At 38.6% G+C, this 20,421-nt stretch overlaps 1 protein-coding gene across 2 annotated transcripts in view; it reads left to right on the forward strand.

Annotated features, from left to right (window-relative positions):
- The window catches only part of ADARB2 (adenosine deaminase RNA specific B2 (inactive)), a 660,801-nt gene that overhangs the window by 556,679 nt on the left and 83,701 nt on the right, over positions 1-20,421 (forward strand). For both annotated transcript variants that reach the window (XM_069086535.1, XM_069086536.1), the window contains one exon: positions 11,706-11,820. In XM_069086535.1, the coding sequence (XP_068942636.1) occupies positions 11,706-11,820 (115 nt within the window). The remainder of the gene's footprint in view (positions 1-11,705; positions 11,821-20,421) is intronic.

Genomic DNA, 20,421 nt, shown 5'->3' on the forward strand with positions numbered 1-20,421 from the left:
GCAGTGGTGATGGTAGTAACAGTAGTAGTAGTAGTAGTAGTAGTAGTAGTAGTAGTAGTAGTAGTAGCAGTAGTAGTAGTAGTAGTAGCAGTAGTAGTAGTAGTAGTAGTAGTAGCAGTAGTAGTAGCAGTAGTAGTAGTAGTAGTAGTAGCAGTAGTAGTAGTAGTTATTGTTGTTATTGTTATATTAGTAGTAGTTGTAGTGGTAGTTGCTATTGTTGTTACATCCTACTTTAAGGTTTACAAAATGCTTTAAATATGTTATCTCATTTGATCCTTACAACACTCTGCAAAGTAGCATCATCATTATTATTATCCTCATTTTATAGGACACCGAGGTTGAGAGGTTAAATGACTTTCCCAAGGTCACAGAGCTGGGAAGTACAGAAGCAAGACTTGAAATCCAATCTACCTGATGCCAAGTTCGGCACTCTATCCGGTGACATCCCCTGTTTTGTAAATCTTTATCATCCTAACCATCAACAACAAATAGTCCCGACAGTATGTAAGACATCATGCTAGATGTTGAGGATACCAAGAAGTTAGGAGATAGTAGGAGAAGTTAGGAGATGTATCAAAGACATCGTATCTAACCTGCTCAGTCCAGTCGGAGAAGCAAAACAAATACACGAAAACAAAATCACTCAAACTACCTTAACTACCAGACAGACACACAAGTGCTACCGGAGTGCAAAGAAAGGAACCATTGCTCTAGCTGGGCCAGTTGAAGGTTTCCTAAAGAAAGTGATATTTTAGGTGGGTCTTGAAAGAAGAGTAAAACTTTACCTTTTTTACCCTGTAGTATCTTAATCTTCTCCAGTGTGCAAAACACTAACAGATTATAGGTTTTCAATAATTATTTGTGGTGGAAATGAACTTATGTATGTTGTTGTTTTTGGAAGTTCCAATGAGATTAATTCCTTAAGGCCAAAACCATGTCATTGATCACCTTTCTATTTCTTAGGACCCAGCAGAATACTTGATACATAGCAGGTATTCAATAAAATTTGTTGAATTGGATCAAATTATATAATCTGTGGATACAGTTATACAAGTAAATTGGACTGAACATATACATGATGGAACCCCAATAAAGCTGCCCCCGGCCCCAATATTATAACTTAATTATGGGCCCAGCCCCACTGAACAGCAGCCCACTGTGCCCACCTAGCCTGCCTTCCAATGTCCTAACTTTTTCATATGTGCCTCACTGCTCACTGGCACAACAGGTATGTCCCCGAACTCTTAGTTCCCACAGAAACAGCAGGTGTGTCCATGTGATGGGAACCTAGCTACTACCTCTACCCTGTCATTGCCCCCAGACCCATTCCCATAGAAATAGGTGTGTTCTTGTATTCAATCACAATCACATCATCCATCTAAACCAGGCAGGTCCACAATAGCTAGCCAGTTGGAGGGCAGAATGACCAGAATGTTTAACCACCGAACCATAGATAGGACCATTACCTAATCCTTTAACAAACTCCTCCTACCCTTTTAATATTAATGATATTCCTCTATTCTATGTAAATTTCTGTTATGTAATTGCATCTTTACCCTATAAAAATCCATCTTGCTTTCTCTAAAGTTGCTGGTTCTTCTTGGAACTTAGCCTGCTTCATGAGAGGCATCAATCTCAATAAATGCCTATACTTGGATTAGAGGTGGTCTGACTCTGAATTCTTTGAGACAGTTCCACCACAACATATCATGAAACTGAAACAGTTTTTGGGTGGGCAAAGTCCCCACCTCAACAGTTTGGGGCATCTTTGGGTTTAAACCTCAACAGCTTTTTGGCATCTCTGGATGGGCCTGAGTCTCCAACTCTGACCTCCCCTTCCACATGGAGTGGAGTCTCTGATTCAGACCCCCTCTAATCCAAAGGTAAGCCTATCTTTTTCCCTTCTCTTAGCTGGGAGGTCCTTCAAGCACCTAGGAAGGCTTGACTGGATCACTTGGGCCTTGCAGCTAGCAAATTCCCTCTAAGCAGAGGACACTTTGCTTGGCAATTTCTCAGGGAGTTCTTTATGAACTCAATTCTTCATCCTTCAGTGGGATGCCACTGAAAAGATGAATGTGGCTATAGGGGAGATTTCCTTAGGCTTACTGGCACTGATTCCCAACTCCCATCCCATAGGACTACTAAACTGTAATAGTACCTGGACTTTATATAATCTGGAAGACCAAGAAAAATTATTGCTATCTGTGCTTTCTGTTTGTATCTGTCTGCTTTGTCTGTGTAAAAATCTTTGAGTCTGCCACCTTGTAACATTCAAAATGCAGCTAGCCAGGAAAGAAAAAAACTGTATCTGGGCTAGAAAGATTGATGGTCTCTTAAAGAAAGATTATTGGCAAAAAAACAAAAAACAAAAAAATCTCTCTCTCTACTTCCTTGGACTCTAACCAAGTTCTGTAGTTGGAGAGACAGACAGAAAAAGAAGAAGAGGAAACTTTTCCTTTAAGATCTAAGAGAAAAGGGGTCACTGATCAAAGCGAAGCACAATGCCTTGCACATAGTAGGTGCTATATAAATGCTACCTATGATAATAGTGAGAAATTTTTTTATTATTATCCTTAATAGGATTTTTAATTTTAAACTTTAAGTTAGTGAACTGAGGGAGATGATAGTTGTGGCTATGGAGTCATAGATTTAGAGCTAGATAGGACCCCAGAGATGAGTGGGTTTAATTTGATAATTTTACAGATGAGGAAAATGAGAGCCATTTAAGTTACGTGACTTTCCCAAGGTAATTGTCAAATTACACAGCTAGTAATGGTCAAAGGTGGCATTCAAATCCAGGACTTTGTGATTCCAAGTCCAGTGCCCTATGCATTACTTTTAATACAGCTTTAAGGTTTGCAAAGCCCATGTCTTAGAAATGCTGGTAATGTGAATATTTACAGCACCTTTGCAAGGAGAAATGTGGCCAGAAGGAAGGAAAGCCCCCCCCCAAAAAAAAACTGTATGAATCTTGAATCATGGGCAGAACTCACATAAGCAGCATTAAGGGGGAAGGATATTTCACTTTGAAGACTTTAGGGGAAGTGGGAGGAAAGAGGGATAGTATAAGCAAATACTTGTAGTCAGATATTAAAATGTCACATTTAGGGGATATTTAGGAGTCTAAGTAGCCAGGAATATTTTATAATTACTGACCTTGTCATTAGACATAGTGATACCTGTGTCATATCTCCCAAATGATAATGTTGACCATGGCATGTCAGAGTAGCACTCCCAGATTTCAGTTGCTTCCCAGATTTCCTAAGTTTAAAAAAAAAACATTCCTGGATATTATTTTTACTATCTTTCTTTGTTGTGGTTGAGGGATCCTTTGGGTGGAGTATTCTAACAGTACTAAGCAGTAACTAGTTGCCAGCATTCTTTCCCAAGACAGTTAAAATGCCTTGTGGCCATGAAGGCAGCCAATCCAATAATTTACCCTGTTTCTGCATTTCTTCAAATGATTCTATCAGTGGCTAGATGAGACTGAGGTTAATTAGCTCATAATGAGAGAAGAGCACCTGGGGAGAGGGGCCCAAAAGGCACAAAAGGAAGCCAGGCAGGCAGGACTAAACTGGGTTGTAACAGTAGGAGAGTCATTTGATTGTTTTCTATGTAACAATGTGCTTCTTAGTCATTCTTAAGTTGACAATGTCAATCTTTTCTTCTAAATAGAGGTCATCAGACTTGTACCCCATGAAAGGATCCTTACTTGCACCAACTTGTAAAAAGAGAGTATATCTGTGTTTGTATACAGTCCTTGAGTCTTAGGTCTTCTCTTCATGTTAGCCTTGAAGTGTAGAGATGACTCCATATCCATGGAATTACAGGTCAGAGACCAATTCAAAGACTTTTTTTTTTCACCACACAAAATGAACCCTCAAGTCATTGTGCCCAACAGGAATCAATCAGAGGATGTCTGTGCTTTCTCTGAAGCAGGTAGGAGGCCTGCACCATCAAGCATTGCTTGAAGCAAGCCTACTCCTGAGTTTCCATGTGCTTGAAAAGAATGCCTACTTAGCATCCTCCAAGGGGGTCAGCATGCAGTTCATGGGACACTATACAGAAAACTCAGTTTGGGGAGGGGGGTTGTTTTATCTACTCACACTGTTAGAATAATTGTGTCCTGCTCTCTTAGTTCTGCTTACTTCCCTTTACATAAATTCATATATTTTCCCATGCTTCTCAGGAACCATCATATTTACTGTCTATTATAGCACAGTAATAAATTATTACATTCATGTACCACAATTTGTTTAACCATTTGTCAGCCAATGGGCATCTACTTTATTTCTAATTTTTTGCTTCTATGAAAAGTAGTGCTATAAATATTTTTGTGAAGTTATCCAGTATTAAAGTATACATAGATTTAATCTGTAGGTTCTTACCAAATTATTTGGCAGATTTCTGGACATCTTCGTCGTCTGTAACATATACTGACACATAAGCTGTGATTATGGTGGTCTTTTTTACAAATCTTATGCCTAGACTATAATGTGAGATATATATATATATATAAAATATGCCAATTCCTTTGCCTTTCCAAGGAAAATCTGTATGGCAGATTTACATTTACTTGCAACATCTTTATGTCTCCAGATTTCATGTATTTGAGGATTTGAAATTCGTAGTCCTCTGGAGGTATTCATTGGTCACTGGACAAAGATTTCATATTTAAAAAACCAATAGTGAAAATTAATAGATTGTCTAAAAACTGTGGGATTTTTACTATCCTCCATCTCCTTTTCTAACACTATGACAGGGTCATAGAGGACTGAGGGAGACATTGCATTTTTCATTGACTCATGAGTTATGATAGACATAGTTCATTCTTAAGTGGCTAGCCTATTCCTGAGTAGATCTTCCATACTTAGCTAATGTGGTCCCTAAGAAACAGACATCATCTGTTGGTAGTACTCTACTTAAAGCTTTTGTAGCATGGGAGAAGCTGCTAATGCTGGTTCACCATTGGTGGACCCTTCAAGAACCCAAGTCACCTCAATGAGACCTTAGAAAATTCACATAGGAAAAACTATGAGTAGAGAATTTCTATTATTGTCCTGACTACAACATGAAGATGGATGAAAAGCCCAGAGAGTTGGTCCATCAGTTATCTTGTAGAGACACTATAGATAAGCAATGAAACAAACCCAGAATTGAAAAAGAGGGAGAGAAAGTTAGTCTTCAATTTCTCACACTAACAAAGTCCAATGATTTTTTAATGTCAGTAGTCATTTAGTAATACCATATGACTATAGGCTGGAACAGTATTTCTCTGAAGAGTTAAAGTTACTGGTCAGGCAAAAGACAAAGGAAATAACGCATGGTAATTACATATAACTTGAAGCATATGACCAGCAAAGAGTTAAGAAAAAGACACAGAATAAAAGATATTGTCCCCAGATAACATCCTCCAGCAAAGGAAGTGAGTTAGTCATGTAGGGACCACAAAGGATAACCAATGGACATGAATCCTTGAGGACAAGGACTGTTTGGTTTTTGTCTCTATATACCCCATACTTCTCAAGGTGGACAAAGTACGTACTTAATAAATATTTGTTGAATTGTTGTTGACAGATCTTGGACTCAATTAATATTTTAAATGGCAAAAAAAATTTTTAGAGCAAGCCCCAAGCATGTTGGATGGATCCCCTGCAGGGGACTTACAGAAACTCAATGAGTTTCATTAGATGAAAAGATGCAATTGGGTTATAATCTACATCACCTCTTGAATATAAAAAATCCTTATTCTAGAAAATAGCATATATGAAGCAAGTGATTTACATATATACATATATATGTGTGTATATATACAAATATGTGTATATATGTATACATATACACATATACATGGGATACACAAGTATTCTATATTACCTAGACTGGAGTAATAATTTTCAGTAACAGAAATTCAGTTACTATTTGAGAGCCATCTAAACAAATTCCAAATGGGAAAAAAAATCTTAACTTCTATTATTTTTAAAATCTTTACTGAATCATATTATACTCAGTATATATACTGCATCTGAATACATATATATATATGTATATATATATGAATACAAATATATATATACATATGCTGTATACATGACCCTCACCATGTAGAAATAAAAAATTTGGTAAATATTCAAATAAAAATCTATCAAATAAGTAGAAAAGATAGTAAATTACAATCTATTTATTCTGAGTATGCCCCTGAATCACTGTGCATTTATTTGTACATGTGTGTTACTATAGAGAAAAATAAGAAACTTAGGTCTTATTTAAACTTGAAAAACTACAAGTCTTAAAAACCTAGAGTAGTATAGGGGTAGGGCCTACTACTTCTTATGGCTCTTCTTTCATTGTCTAATCTAAAAGTGAGATCCCTCGGGAAGAAGTCAGAAGAAGCAGCAAGCAGGGACCTGACTCAGACATGAGTTAACTTACAAAAAGTGAAGTCTAGTCACAGATTGATGTGACTGGCCCAACTTAAAAAGCCCCTAGTCTCCCCATCCCAAAACACCTCTTCTCACTTCCTATTCTTCATTTCTGCCTTGTCAGACCAAGCAAATTCAGCTTCCAACAATGAAGAAACAACCAAATTGGCCCTACTGTTAGATCTGATGGAACTCTTGATCTGATGGAATTCTTGATACTTGCAGAACATCCTTGCTCATCTGAATCAAGAACCCCAGGTTGTCTACTCTAGACCTAGGTTGTATTGTGAAATGACTTACCCATGGCCCACACAGTTATAAAATAACAATTCCAGGATTCAATCTCAGGCAACTCCCAATTCAATGATCTCCCTCCCCAAGAATGAACCTAATGTCTATGTGCCCCACTTTCTTCCTCTGCAAAATAAAAGAATTGAATGAGGAGGAGGAAGGTTCTTTCTTCTTGTTGGAAATGTAATTAGCTTGGTTTAACTTCTAATCCTGACAAGAAAGGAACGAAGAAAGAAACTGAAAAGAGGCAATATGGGATGGTGAAGACATAGAGCTCTTTAAGGTGCTTCTAGCCAAGTTGATAAAAGCCAACCTGACTGTAAGGTAGATTATTTAGGGCAGAAACCATGACTTGGACTTCTGCATCACCCACAGGAGCAAACACAGTTCTGGCTACATATTCAGTCCCCAGTATAAGGCTGGTTGACTCATCTCCCTCATTCAGAGGGCCAACTTGGGCTTACTCTGATTGAATCATATCACACACACACACACACACACACACACACACACACACACACACACTATCCCAGGTGGTTTAGGAGACAAACCAATATCCCCTCTTCTCAAACTTTTTGTATTACAACAACAGTTTTATTTCAAGCACTGTGGGTAAAGGTAATAAGCCAGGGTAAATAAATAAACAAACACATTAACAAGGCACGGTACTTCCTAAATAATTACCTTCCTACATACTTGCATATGTCAACCAAGAAATCCAAGAGGGGAAAACCATGTTTGGTACACCCACCCAAGGAAAGTCTAATTTGTATGCTATTTATTATTTGTGTGTGTTCTCCATATGTATTTACAGAACAATTGTAAAAATAATGAGCATTTGCTATCACAGCTACAACAACATATGGGAAAGGCTGTTAACCTTCTGAGACAGCATTTAGGGAAGAGACTCACTTTGCCATGTTTTTACAGACTTTTTTGGTGGGAAAGGAAGAGAGGGGACAAAAATATGTTTTGTGAGGTTTTCCTTACAGGAGACAGGCCCATTTTTGTTTCAACAGCGTTCAAATGATCAATCATAAACTCATTTGGCTTTTCAAAGAATGGATTTTTTTTTAAAACTCACATAATTAGTTATAGAAAATGAGAGCCAGCATGGTGTTGTGAATGGAGATGGCCTTTGAGTCAGATCTGCTGGCTGTGTCACCCAGGCCTGGTCACTTAACTGCTCAGTGCTCTAGGAACATTTCTAAGACTATAGCTTGCACAGAAGGTGTCAACCTATATTAAGAGAGGAAATTCCCTATGCCAATGAAATCACCTAACCTCAAAGGAAAACTTTGATCAAGCAAATATATTTGCTACAGAGAAAGTTTGCCTGATTTTTCTTCCAAATTGATTGAATTGGCTTGACTGGGGTGTATGTAGACTCAGACATGGAATTTCTGTGGAGAAAGAATGCAACTTAAAAAAAATGAAGTCTTACTCTGAGTGCCACATTTTTGGAAGGTCTTTGATGCATCATCATCCCAGGATGGTCAAGTAGAATGGTGAAGAACCTTGAGATCATATCATAGGAAGATCGGTTAAAGAAACTAAGAATGTTTGAAATAAGAGAGAAGACTTTATAGGGAGCATGATATCAGTCTTTGAGTTTAGAATGTCTGTCATGTGGAAGAGAGATTAAATTTCTTCTGCCTTATCCTTGGTGGGCAGAAACAATGAGTAGAAGTTACAGAAGGGCAGATTTAAGCTGGAAACAAGAAAAAACTTCCTAACGATGAGAACTGTCAAAAAATTTAAAAGGCAGCTTCCAAAGACAATGGTTTTTCCCTCACTTGAGAATTTAAAAAAAAAAACTATCAAATAAGAATTAGAGAGCATTATGGGATATAAAATAGATAATTCTGATTATGTTCAATTTATAAGAGCTTGCACAAATAAAACCAATACAGCCAAGATTATTAAGAAAGGAAAATGGGGAAAGGATTTTACAGCAAGTGTCTGATAAAAACCTCATTTCTCAAATACATAGAGAACAGAGTCAGATTTATAAGAATACAAGTAATTCCTCAATTGATAAATGGTCAAAGGATATTAACAGGTAGATTTCAGAAAAATAAATCAAAGCTATCTATAGGCAGTGAAAATGCTCTAAATCATTATTGATTAGAGAAATGTAAATTAAAATAACTCAGGCACCACATCACACTGATTAGGTTGGCTAATGTGACATAGAAGGAAAATAACAAATGGTGGAGGGGATGTGGAAAAATTGGGACACTATTGCACTGTTGGTGGAATTGTGAACTGATCCAATCATTCTGGAAAGTCGTTCAGAACTATGTCCACAAGGCTATAAATCTGTGCATACCCTTTGACCCAGGTCTGTATCCTAAAGAGATCAAAGAAAAAGGAAAGGTACCTATATTTACAAAAATATTTACAGCAGCTCTTTTTGTGGTGGCAAAGAAATGGAAATTGAGAGGATGTCCATCAATTGGGAAATAAATAAACAAGTCGCATATGATTGTAATGGAATACTATTGTGCTATAAGAAATGACAAGGAAGATGCTTTCAGAAAAACCTAGAAAGGCATATAAACTGATACAAAGTAAAGCGTGTAGAACCAGAAGAACACTGCACACAGTAATAGCAATATTGTACAATGAGCAACCGTGAACAACTTAGCTCTTCTGATCAATGCAATGATCAAGACAGTTTGGAAGGACTTAGGATGAAAAATGCTATTCACCTTCTGAGAAAGAGCTGATAGAGTCTAAATGCAAATGGAAGCATATTTTTTAACTTTAATTTTCTTGGGTTGTTTTGTTTGCAATATAGCTAACATGGAAGTATGTTTTGCATAATTTCACATATGCAATTGATATATTTCTTGCCTTCATGGGGGGAGGGGGAAAGGGAGGCAAAGAAGTCAGAATTCATTTTTTTTTAGTGAAGGTTAAAAATAAATAAATATTAAAAGTGTAAAAAAGAAAATTTGATGAACATTTATATATGTTATAGAAGATATTCTTGGCCAGATATAGGATAGGATGGTCACTGAGATCCCTTATAACCCAGAAACTTTGTGAACCTCAGAACAGGAACTTTGTACTCCTCTGCAACCAACCTTTGCACTTAGTAAAAATTGGTACAAACTTGTAATGCTGGGCAGCAAATTGAAGCAGTGAACAAAGCACAGGACTTGGAGACAGAAAGTCCTGAGTCTGAATCCTACCTCAAACACTGTGTGACCTGGGCAAATGACTTGACTTGTCTGACCCTCAGTTTCCTCATTTAGTTTCCTAAATGAGATAATAATAATATCTACCTCAAAGGGTTGTTTTGAGGATAGAATAAGACTTCATACATAAAATAAATCAAAAGCACATCAACAAACATTAATTAAGCTTTCACCGTATGCCAGTACTCTTTGCTAAACACTGAAGATAAAGAAGAAAAGACAAACTGGCCCCTGCCCTCAAGGAGCTCATATTCTAAAGCATTTTGCAGATGTATCATATGGATGCTAGTTATTGGTGGTAGTGGCGTTATTGCATGAGTATAGTCAGACTGGAAGCAGTCTAGATATTATACCTTTATAAGTCTTCCCTGGTAGACTTTTTCACATCCAGTATTTTGCTGGCAAAGAGGGTAATGTTAGACATGAGCAGTAGCTGCATGTTAGGTATGTCCTGGATAGAAAGGATCAAGATCCCAGACCGAATAAATGAGGATGGGGAGAAGCTGGGTCAGAAGGATGTGAGAGAGGCATGCTAGCATTTTTAATGCTTTGTCTTCATATCTAAAAAAGTCAGATGGCAAAAAGCAAATGGAAGTGGGCATCCAAGTGTTCTCCAGGTTTGTTCCAGACAAACTCAACCTAGGAACTACCCAGTAATCTTCTTTTTTGTGACTCCTTCCTCAAATGTTCCTTCTTTTCTCCCTACCACATAGCCAGACATCATGGAGTCCAAAATAGTTACAAAACTAAAAACCTTTTAGTTAAGTGTTTTCAGTGTTTGACTAAGTCATTTATCATACGTTAGTAAATGGCATGGGCGGCTAGGTGGCACAGTGGATAAAGTGCCAAGCCTGGAGTCAAGATGGCTCATCCTACCTGAGTTCAAATCTGACCTCAGACGCTTTCTAGAGGTGTGACCCTGGGCAAGTCACTTAACCCTGTTGCCTCGGTATCCTCATCTGCAAAATGAGCTGCAGAAGGAAATGGCAAACCACTTCAGTATCTTTGCCAAGAAAATCCCAAATGGGGTCATAAAGAGTCAGACCCCCGAAACAACTTAACAGCAAACAATAATAACAAATCAAATGGCACTGCATTAATTCCAAAGAGTTCATAGGATGATCATAGAGCAGAGAGTCCAACTCCTTTAATTTACATGAAAGGAGGTTAGGGGCCAAATAGGTCAATTAACTTATCCAAGATCACAAAGTGAAACATCCATAATCAAACCCAGGTCTCTCCTCCAACTCCAAACCCAATTATCTTTCTACCACAGTCCACTAAATCCAGGGCCATGCCTGGGATGTGTGGATAGGAATGAATTACAACATGTCTACTCCATACCCATTCCAATGGAGGATTCTGATCCATGTGAAATAAAGGCAAGTTTTGCTAAATGTTACAAAATGTTAGCCTGAGGGCTATTAGCCATTCTCCCCCTGTTGTCTGCCTCCTCAGGAGGCATCCAAAGAGACTCACTTTATACTCTTTTCCATTACCAAATCAGGAATGATTTATGTGATCCCTTCTGACTGATGTGAACCAATGCTACCCAAAATCATATTCAAGATTTTGGGGGCAAGAAAAGAACAATAGTTGCTTGTTCTCAAAATGACATAGGGAAATACACAAGAATGTATTTCATGTTCTCAGAGTCTGGACCAAAGTAGTCCTCACAGATGGAACTGAATTTAGGAAGGAGGGTCAATAGTGGAAAATTCACTGTCCATCTACCATCCACTCTTCTCACCCAAGTTAAAAATATCCTGGTGTTTATATCTTTCAGGAGTTTGCTGACTCAGTGTACCAGCTGGTCACACAGAAGTTTCAGGAGTTGACAGACAACCTGACTTCCATGCATGCCCGCCACAAATCTCTGGCAGGAATTGTCATGACCAAAGGTAATTCATTTCTTTTTCCTTTTGTGATGGGAATTTCATCCTGGGGAGTAAATATGATATATTATTTACCTGGTCCATAACAATAACATCTTTTCTCTCTGGAAAACAGCCAAAGATAATAGGAGGAATCTAAATAGTCACAAAATTAGGCAGATTTTTCATTTTGGTTAAATAAATTAATGCACACTACTCAGTGACACTGAGATAGTTCAAAAGAGCTGTAGGATCATTGTGTTCAGAGTGGTGAAGAACTTAGAAAATCTTCTAATCCAACACCATTTTACAAGTAAGGAAATTAATGGTCCCTGAAAAGTAAAAAAAAACAAGCAGGAAAGATTTAAGAAGAAAAGTAACCCCAAAGTTTAAGCAAAATCTCAAAAAAATATTGACACAGAGAACATAATTAACCCTATTTTAGAAAACTCTCATTATGCAGATATATTCCCAAAATAAAAGTTAAACAAATACACAACTGGCTTTCCACCCTATTATGTCGAGGTCCCCCTCCCTCTTCTTTCTAAAGAAAAGTTTAACTGCTGAGATTTTTGTCTTTTCTTTTTAAGCTGGCGGCATTAAGCTAAGGTTAGACAAGGTGACCAAATAGCTGATTTTGGATTGATGGGTAAGAACAAATATTTTCTTTCCCACCCACCTTGTCCACCCGCAGTAAGCAAGCCCTGACACCTTGAACTCTCAGTTCTGTCGACGTCTAAATAAAGAGACCATTCAGCTGCCCAGTTTTTGCCTCAGGAGCTTGGCAGATGGCTGCCACTTCCACAGGTGAATGAAAGCCCAGGTGCAAATGACCTTTCTGTGACAGAGGGGGAGGTGTTGATGGTGGTGGTAGGGCAGCTCTCTCTCCTTCCCACTGGCCAAGTGGTATTTGCATGTCTCGCTCAGCAGCAGCTAGCGCACGTAGCTTTGTACAGTGTGAGACAACTGTAGGGGACAGCGCTAGCTTTAGGGGAGGTGAAAAGGGGGCCAAGGGCATGAGCAAGGGCAGCAAAAGGAAGGGGGGAGCAGTGGATGAGAGGAAATAGTATGTCACTCCTTCCAAAGCTTCTCATTTCTTAACTACATTTCAAAACAGTTGCTTGTGTTTGTCCTTCATTTTCTTTTTTTTTTTTTTTTAAAGCAATCAGGGTTAAGTAACTTGCTCAAGGTTACACGGCCAGTTATTTCTGGGTGTGGTGCTGAGTATCTGAGCCCGGATTTGATCCAGGTCATCCCGACACTGGAGCCGGTGCTCTTACTCGCTGAGCCACCTGGCCGCCCCTAAGCAACTGGGATTAAGTAACTTGCTCAAGGTTACATGGCCAGGTGTTTCTGGGTGGGTGCTAAGTGTCTGAGCCCAGGATTCGATCTCCAAGTCATCCTAATACTGGAGCCGGTGCTCTTACTTGCTGTGCTACTTGGCCGCCCCTGTCCTTCATTTTCAAAGAGGACCATGGCATCAGGGAAATGATAACATGACTTGCAGTTTACTTTGATTTGAGTGTGGGAGGGCTGTGCAAGGTCACCAGGTTCACTTTCTCCTCCAAAGCTATCTGGATTCAGTGACCAGACAGTCATCAGGATGACTGGAGATGACCAAGGATGCAATGGGAAATCCTGGCCCTTTTAGGCTAAGGCCTTCTTAAAGAAGCCTATTTACTGAATGGGTGTTGCCTTACTCTAAGAACAGTTGCAGACCCATATGGAATGCCTTTCTACCTTTGCCTGATCATTTATTATTTTTATATTCCATTTCTTTTTCCTTCTTTTCATTTCTTTTTTCTTCCTCTCTCTACTTCTTCAATCATTTTCTTTATAAGATAACTAGCATAGATAGATACATATTCATATGTATATACATTATTGTATATATTGTGTATGCATATGTATATACATATATTGCATTATTATATGTGCTTATCATTGTATCTCATTAGGTTGTCATAATAACCTCATGATCTCAGTGCAGTTATCATCACCAATTTCCAGAGGAAGGAACTGAGACTGAGAGAGGTTAATGACTTATTGTCTCACAGTCAATAAGTGCTTGAGGCAAGATTCAAACTCAGGTCTTCCTGTTTCCAAGTCCAACATTCTATCCACTCTGCCACCTTGCTGCATAAACAGCAATGGACTAGAAGCAGAGGCCCTGGGTTCCATTTTTAGTTCTTCTATCCATTACTTTGTTTTTTAGTTTTGCCTCTTAAAGGTCTGTATCAAGTTCATTTAGAGGTCTAAGTCCTATGGTTCTTTCTTGTCTTTCCTGTTTTCCAAAGTGGCAGAAAGACATAGTCCATGTTGGCAAGGAAGGGTCTCTCCTCCCCACACCCAAATCCTGATATAAGATGATCATCACAGAGGAGACAAAATACATGAAACACATCAGATATTTTTTTCCGGCTGGTTTTCTTTAGGGCTTGCATTCATCACATTTAGACCCAACAAGTCTGCCTAGTACAGGATGGTAAAGGAGAAAGTTTCCCCTGGCAGGTGTCTTCCATCTCTCCTGCTCCATGCCACTCATTATTTCACAGCTGTCTTTCAGTGATGGACACAGGAGGATATTTTAGTCCAGAATATCTCATTAACTAGAGAAAGGTAAGAGCCCCTTTCATTACAGGCACTGGCCACTGTAAAGGAAGGCAAGTAATTCTACCACTGGGATTAAGGAATGGTTTCAATTGACTTGTAAGTTTTCTGTCTGCTACCACCATAATGATTGGTGTTCAGACTCCAAATTAGAGAGAAAAAATCTAGCTGAAAGCTTTCCTTCCCATGATAGCATTCTAGTCTATGTGCCAGGAATCATGACATCAGGGAAGAAACAGGGGCAGGCAAGCCATAGAAAATCAAAATCGTGTATACACATTGTCCCATTTGAGGAAAAAATTATTATTAAATCCTGTAAGTTATTTGAAAAACTAGTTACTAATAAACATCCCATCAGTCACTTAGATTCAAGTATTTGTGATTATTTCTGTGCTTGCTTGTAGTGACCTTTCAAAAATGGTTGATTTCACGATGACCAGTTATTTGATTGAAGGTGATCATTTTGTTGTTCTCCTAAGTCTCTAGACCTCATCTGAGACTTTAAAAGTTCTGAGTCTGCCAGATGCACAAACATCTGGATGGAAAATAAAGAATCCAACCAATCATCTTTATGTTTATTCTGTACAAATACAAGCACCTGAGTATTTGGAGGTAACCACAGTGTGCTTATGATGCATTATTCCAATATCTAATGATAATACAAAGGGCAGCTAGGTGGTAAAGTGGATAGAGTGCCAGGTCTGGAGTCAACAAGACTCATCTTCCTGAGTTCAAATGTGGCCTCAGATATTTACTAGCTGTGTGACCCTGAGCAAGTCACTTAACCCTGTTTGTCTCAGTTCCTCATGTGTAAAATAAGCTGGAGAAGAAAATGGCAAACCACTCCAGTATCTTTGCCAAGAAAACCCCAGATGGGGTCATGAAGAGTCAGACATGTCTGAAAAACGACTGAATAACAACGGCAACAATGGCAAAACAATTTTGCATCCCAGCTGACAGTTCCAGTAATGATTTGATGATCTATACTTCTCCTACATTCAAAAACAGTGTTGCTAACATTTATATGATGCTTCAAAATTTACCAAGAACTTTATACACATTATCATGTGAAACTAACACCTTTGAGGTATGTAATTTAGAGAGTATTTTTAAATTTAGTTGCTGTATTTCATTTTTATATTTTATATTTTTATATTTATATATTTTATATCACTTCTCCTCCCTCACCTATGGAGTCTACTGCTCTAAATATTTACTCAAAGACACTTTTATTTTTACATTTCGAACCTTCCAAAGAGGATCTACACAAATTCTAGAGGCCTTCCTCTCTATATTTTAACATGTCATTTTAACATCTTTAACACTTTTAACAATAAACAATTTTAACATTTAATATGAACTCAGGGCAGTGCTCAGACTGTCTGTTATCCTTTATTCAAGATACATACTAGCCTACCACATTTTTGACCATGCGTGTTCTAAGTAAGGTCATTTATGTTATACCAGTCCTTGCGTGAAGGTCATCATTGGAAATGTGCTACAGCCTATTCTCACTTCTTGATTCTTTGAAGATTGTGACATTCCTAGATCTACAATCACATACCTTCACTTAAATAACATGTATTTAAAGGGTTTGTATGGAGGAGAAACTTAGGAACACTTAGAACAAAGTACAGTTTTGAACATGCAGATGTTCTGTCCGCAAAAAAAAAAAAAAAATGCTTATCTTCTAAGTAAAAAGCCAAAAGTAATAATAATGAGGGCAGTAGCCAAAAGGATTTTTGGTCACACTTCCAGGATTGATTTGAAAGCCTTAGTTTTAACAGTCTCTTTCATAAGTACGTCTTCACCAAGATGGCCTTCCTAAAATTTAAATCATCCCCCACAATGCCATGCCCATTCAACTGCTGTCTCAAGATCTGACTCCCACAGAGCAGCAGAGTCATAGCTAAGGAGGGATGACCAGAGCTTTGTCCGAGGACACTGAGTAGGTAGGAATCTTCATCTCCATAAAAAATGTTCTACTCTAGGCACAAGGTGGGGAGAAGCTGGAAAAGTCAGGTGCTCAGCTGATTGATTCTTGGATGAGGAGTAGGTAAGAACACGGTGAGCCAGGAAAATGTTCCTCTATCTGACCAGGCTCAGCTTTGAGTCACAAGTGTATCATAGGAAAAATTGACAACAAGGGTACAGATCCTAAATCACACACCACACGTGAAGAAAGAGTACTCTAGGGCTCTCTCGGTATCTTCCACTCAAAGAAAGGGGTAATAAAACTCTAACAAAACCCTTGGATAAATAGGGGAGAGGTATCCCCCAGAGCAAGGTCACACACCCCCACAAATTAATTTGCTTCAGTCACCAGAATCTCCACTTATGGCTGAGTCAGGCAGCACATCAAAGGCCTAACTTATTACTACAGTTAGACTTAGCAAAACCTTCCTAAACTAGCTCAACACCCATCTGTCAAAGTAACTTGACTCCAGGATGCTTGTGAGCAAAAGGTCAGTCTTATCAAAGGAAACATGGAGAAAATCTCAGCTTACTTAATGATAGAACACCATGTATTCTTTCTAGTCTTCGCATGTTGAAAGTTGAGTTATGAAGATCCAGAGTACATTTTTTTTCTACAATGAAAATTACCAGACACAGTAAAGATTTCTGTCAATCATTCTGCCCATAGCATGCTCCTGACTTCGGGAAAAAATCAAGTCATTATGGTGAGCAAGAAGAAGCTGGTATTTAAAAATTGTTTTCCCATTTATACTTGATAAATCCTGACAGTTTAAATACAGTCAGAAACATCTTTTTTCATCACCTAAGTAGCATTTGTAAAAGTTCATCTTCACGGGGGCCTGGTGGAGAAAGGTTATTAGTAGATGTTTTCCTCTCCCGATCCAATTTTCTTGCTTTCTTTCCTGTATAGCTGACAATCACTTTGATCTTAAAATCAAACAGAGATCTTTTCATACGTCTCCTGTGGGGGGAGAACAAGATATGAGTTGGACAAAAAGCCCCTAAATAGCAATTTCATGCTGTGATAAAAGATGGCAAATTATCATCTGTATCTCAATGAATTGATCTTAATTGCTAAGTAGAATACAGAGAAAATTAAAGTTGATGATACGTCTCCATGGATCTTTCTGGGCATAGTAAGATTCATAAAGTCTGACATCTAAGCACTATAAGGAATATTGACTGGCAATTTATTGTAGGTCCTTTAAATTAAACTATGAAGTTTGAGCTTTATAAAAGCTCATACCATACTTACCACTATTATGTGCCAGGAAGGATGCTACTGATACTTCTATTTCCCATACCCTCCCTTGAGCCAAAGAGAAGCCAGGTAGGAAAGAAGGAATTGGTCCCAGTTCTTTTTACAATGATATTAACTGGCTAAATAGCAAATGCTGTGGCAGTAAGAATAGGATAAATCCATATGGTACTTTTGCTTAATTCCTCCTTTGTAACCACAGTCTATCTTGGGAATTGATTGAGAGCACATGAAAAAAGAAGAAGGGAAACAATTTTCTGCTTAGAGCCAGCCGTGTGATGGCCCAGAAAGAGTACTAGATCTGAATCAGATGACATGGGTTTCAAGTCTCACGCTGCTACTTACAAACCTCTGTACTTCATCAACCTGGTCCTCGGTTTCACTGGGAAAATGAGAGAGTTGGACAAAATGCCCTTTGAAGAGCCTTTCCAACTCTAAGTGCTTCAATATTAGGCCTCCCATTCCCCAGCCTTGGGGTACACCAGAGTACCCAAAGTACTCTGCATTGCTATATTATTAAGAAAACAAACAGGCCTTTTCAATGACCAATCTCTACCACTCTAATTGTCCAAAGTGCTTCAATTAAAAGAAAAGAAAAAGAAAACATACTAATAACATTGTTATTTTCTTTCTTGAAATACCATTCTTCACTCTTCCATAAAAGCATTGACTACATCTATGGTTGTGGCTGAAATGGGGTGAATGTTTTACATGAACTACCCTTGAATCTCCTTTAACCAGGAGAATGGCAGATTGTCAAGAGTTGGAGGAGACCTCAGAGGTCATTTAGTCCAGACCCTATTTGAAGCATCTCCAATGTCTATGACAAATGGTCATCTGTCTTCTACTTGAACACCTCCTGCACTCAAAGACTTGCCTGTTCACGGATTCATGAGATAGCACATTCTATGTTAGAAGTGTTAGTTTTAGGAAATTCTACCTCTTAGTGAATCAGAATCTGTCTCTCAGTGATTTCCACTTGTATTTTATACACACACACACACACACACACACACACACATACACACGGAGTCATTAATAAATATTCATTTTTCCTGCAGAGATCCATAGAACTAAGAACCCTCTTCCATTGATAGCCCTTCAAATATCTGAAGTCTTCCCCTCTCTTAAAGAGCTTCAATTAGATTCTTCCACTCATCCTCATGTGATAGACAGAATATTAAGGATCCTCACTATCCCCATAGAAGACATGGGTCTCCTAAATGAGCTTCACTTTGCCAGTCTCTCCTAAAATGCAGAACCGCAAACTGAACACAAGACTGATATGTTATCCATATTTTGCTTATCAGAAAAACATCATATTACTGAATGCCAAAGCCAAGGTCCCCTAACTTCTAATCCAATATAGGACAGTTTCAGTTATCATGGTCTCCTCAGGGTCTATTTCAGAGCTTTCTGTAGAGAATTTCCTTTTGGTGATGTACTCTTGGTATCTATAACAATAATAATTATTGTTATTTTTATAATCGTCCTTAGACGAGGCTCTGGTAGAAGAAGGAGTTAAAGTGTGGGAGGGGCTTAGACAAGGTCTCCAAAAGAGTGCTAAGTAGTGGGACCAAGGAGTAGAGTCCCAGTCGCAAGGACAGAAGGGAGCTCTGGTGGGGAAAGAAGGGATGGAAAATGGGAACAAAAGGATCTTCCAATAGGATTTTCAGTTCAGAGAAGTATAGACAAAGGTATCATTAATTTCCAGTAATGGGTAAAAAGTGGGAATAAAGCCCTTGGAAGGGGTAAGGATTTCTAGTGGCACTTCCCAGCTGTCATTGGGGGGCTCATCAGAGGTTCATAATAGCAGTGAGCATCATGGAGTGGCAAAAAGGTCCTCAGCAGTGCAATATGAGGGGTGAGAGGAAATCCCTTCTAGTGGAAGGCACCATGTAAATGAGGAAGACAGACCAAACTCCTAGCTAGGGAACTCACTCATGAGAAGGGATGTTCTTGACTGAAGCATTGGTAAATTGGGGACGGTGGATATTACTGAGCCATTCCTCGGTGAAACAAATTTCAGTTAGACCACCAATGTCCCTACAAGCCAGAAGATCCAAAAGAGCCATAGGCAAAATTTACATCTATCCTCAAATGAGCAGAAGGGGGAGGATGTTAGACTCAGACTGAAGTTGTCACCCCGCCCCCCTCTAACTTTGATCATTTAAAAAAATAAGACTCCCTTACCCTACTCCTGGAGAACAATAGCACTAAGAACAGATGCAAAGGCATCAGGTTGGTGCTTACCAATGAGGAAAACTGTTCCATTTGAAGTCTTCAGCCCTTTGAATTATTCATGAGTGCTGGTTTTATATTCTCATTATTCCTGGCTTTGTTGGTTGTGAGAAGTCCTTCATGTCAGACACTTCCTGTGAAAGAATAGGGCCTGCTTAGCAACCAAATGCAGTTCCTCATATTTTTTTCTTTGATGTGGGAGACTGAGTTGCTAATGGAGCAAGGTGCCTGTCCATCCCTAAATGGAGAGACAAACAGCTTTCTCAAACTCTTAATTGCCAATCATTTCTTGTCATTCTTTTTTTTCTTAAGGGAGTATGACTATTACATTTAATATCTCTATTAAACAAATACAGATGATGTACAGTGGAAGCCCTTTAAAACTATACTGTGAGGGGATATAGGAGAGTCGGGTTTTTTTTAGGATTGTGATTTTGCTGGAAGATACAACTCCCTCTAACAAGGGTGATTAGCAACCCCTCTGCATTTAATCTTAAAAATCTTTAAAAATTTCCTGGCTGGGGTGGCCAGGTAGCACAGTG

Source organism: Petaurus breviceps, unplaced genomic scaffold, assembly GCF_028583685.1.
Source record: "Petaurus breviceps papuanus isolate PSGF00001 unplaced genomic scaffold, PetGlider_PUasm1.0 178, whole genome shotgun sequence".
In the NCBI taxonomy this organism is placed as follows: domain Eukaryota; kingdom Metazoa; phylum Chordata; class Mammalia; order Diprotodontia; family Petauridae; genus Petaurus; species Petaurus breviceps.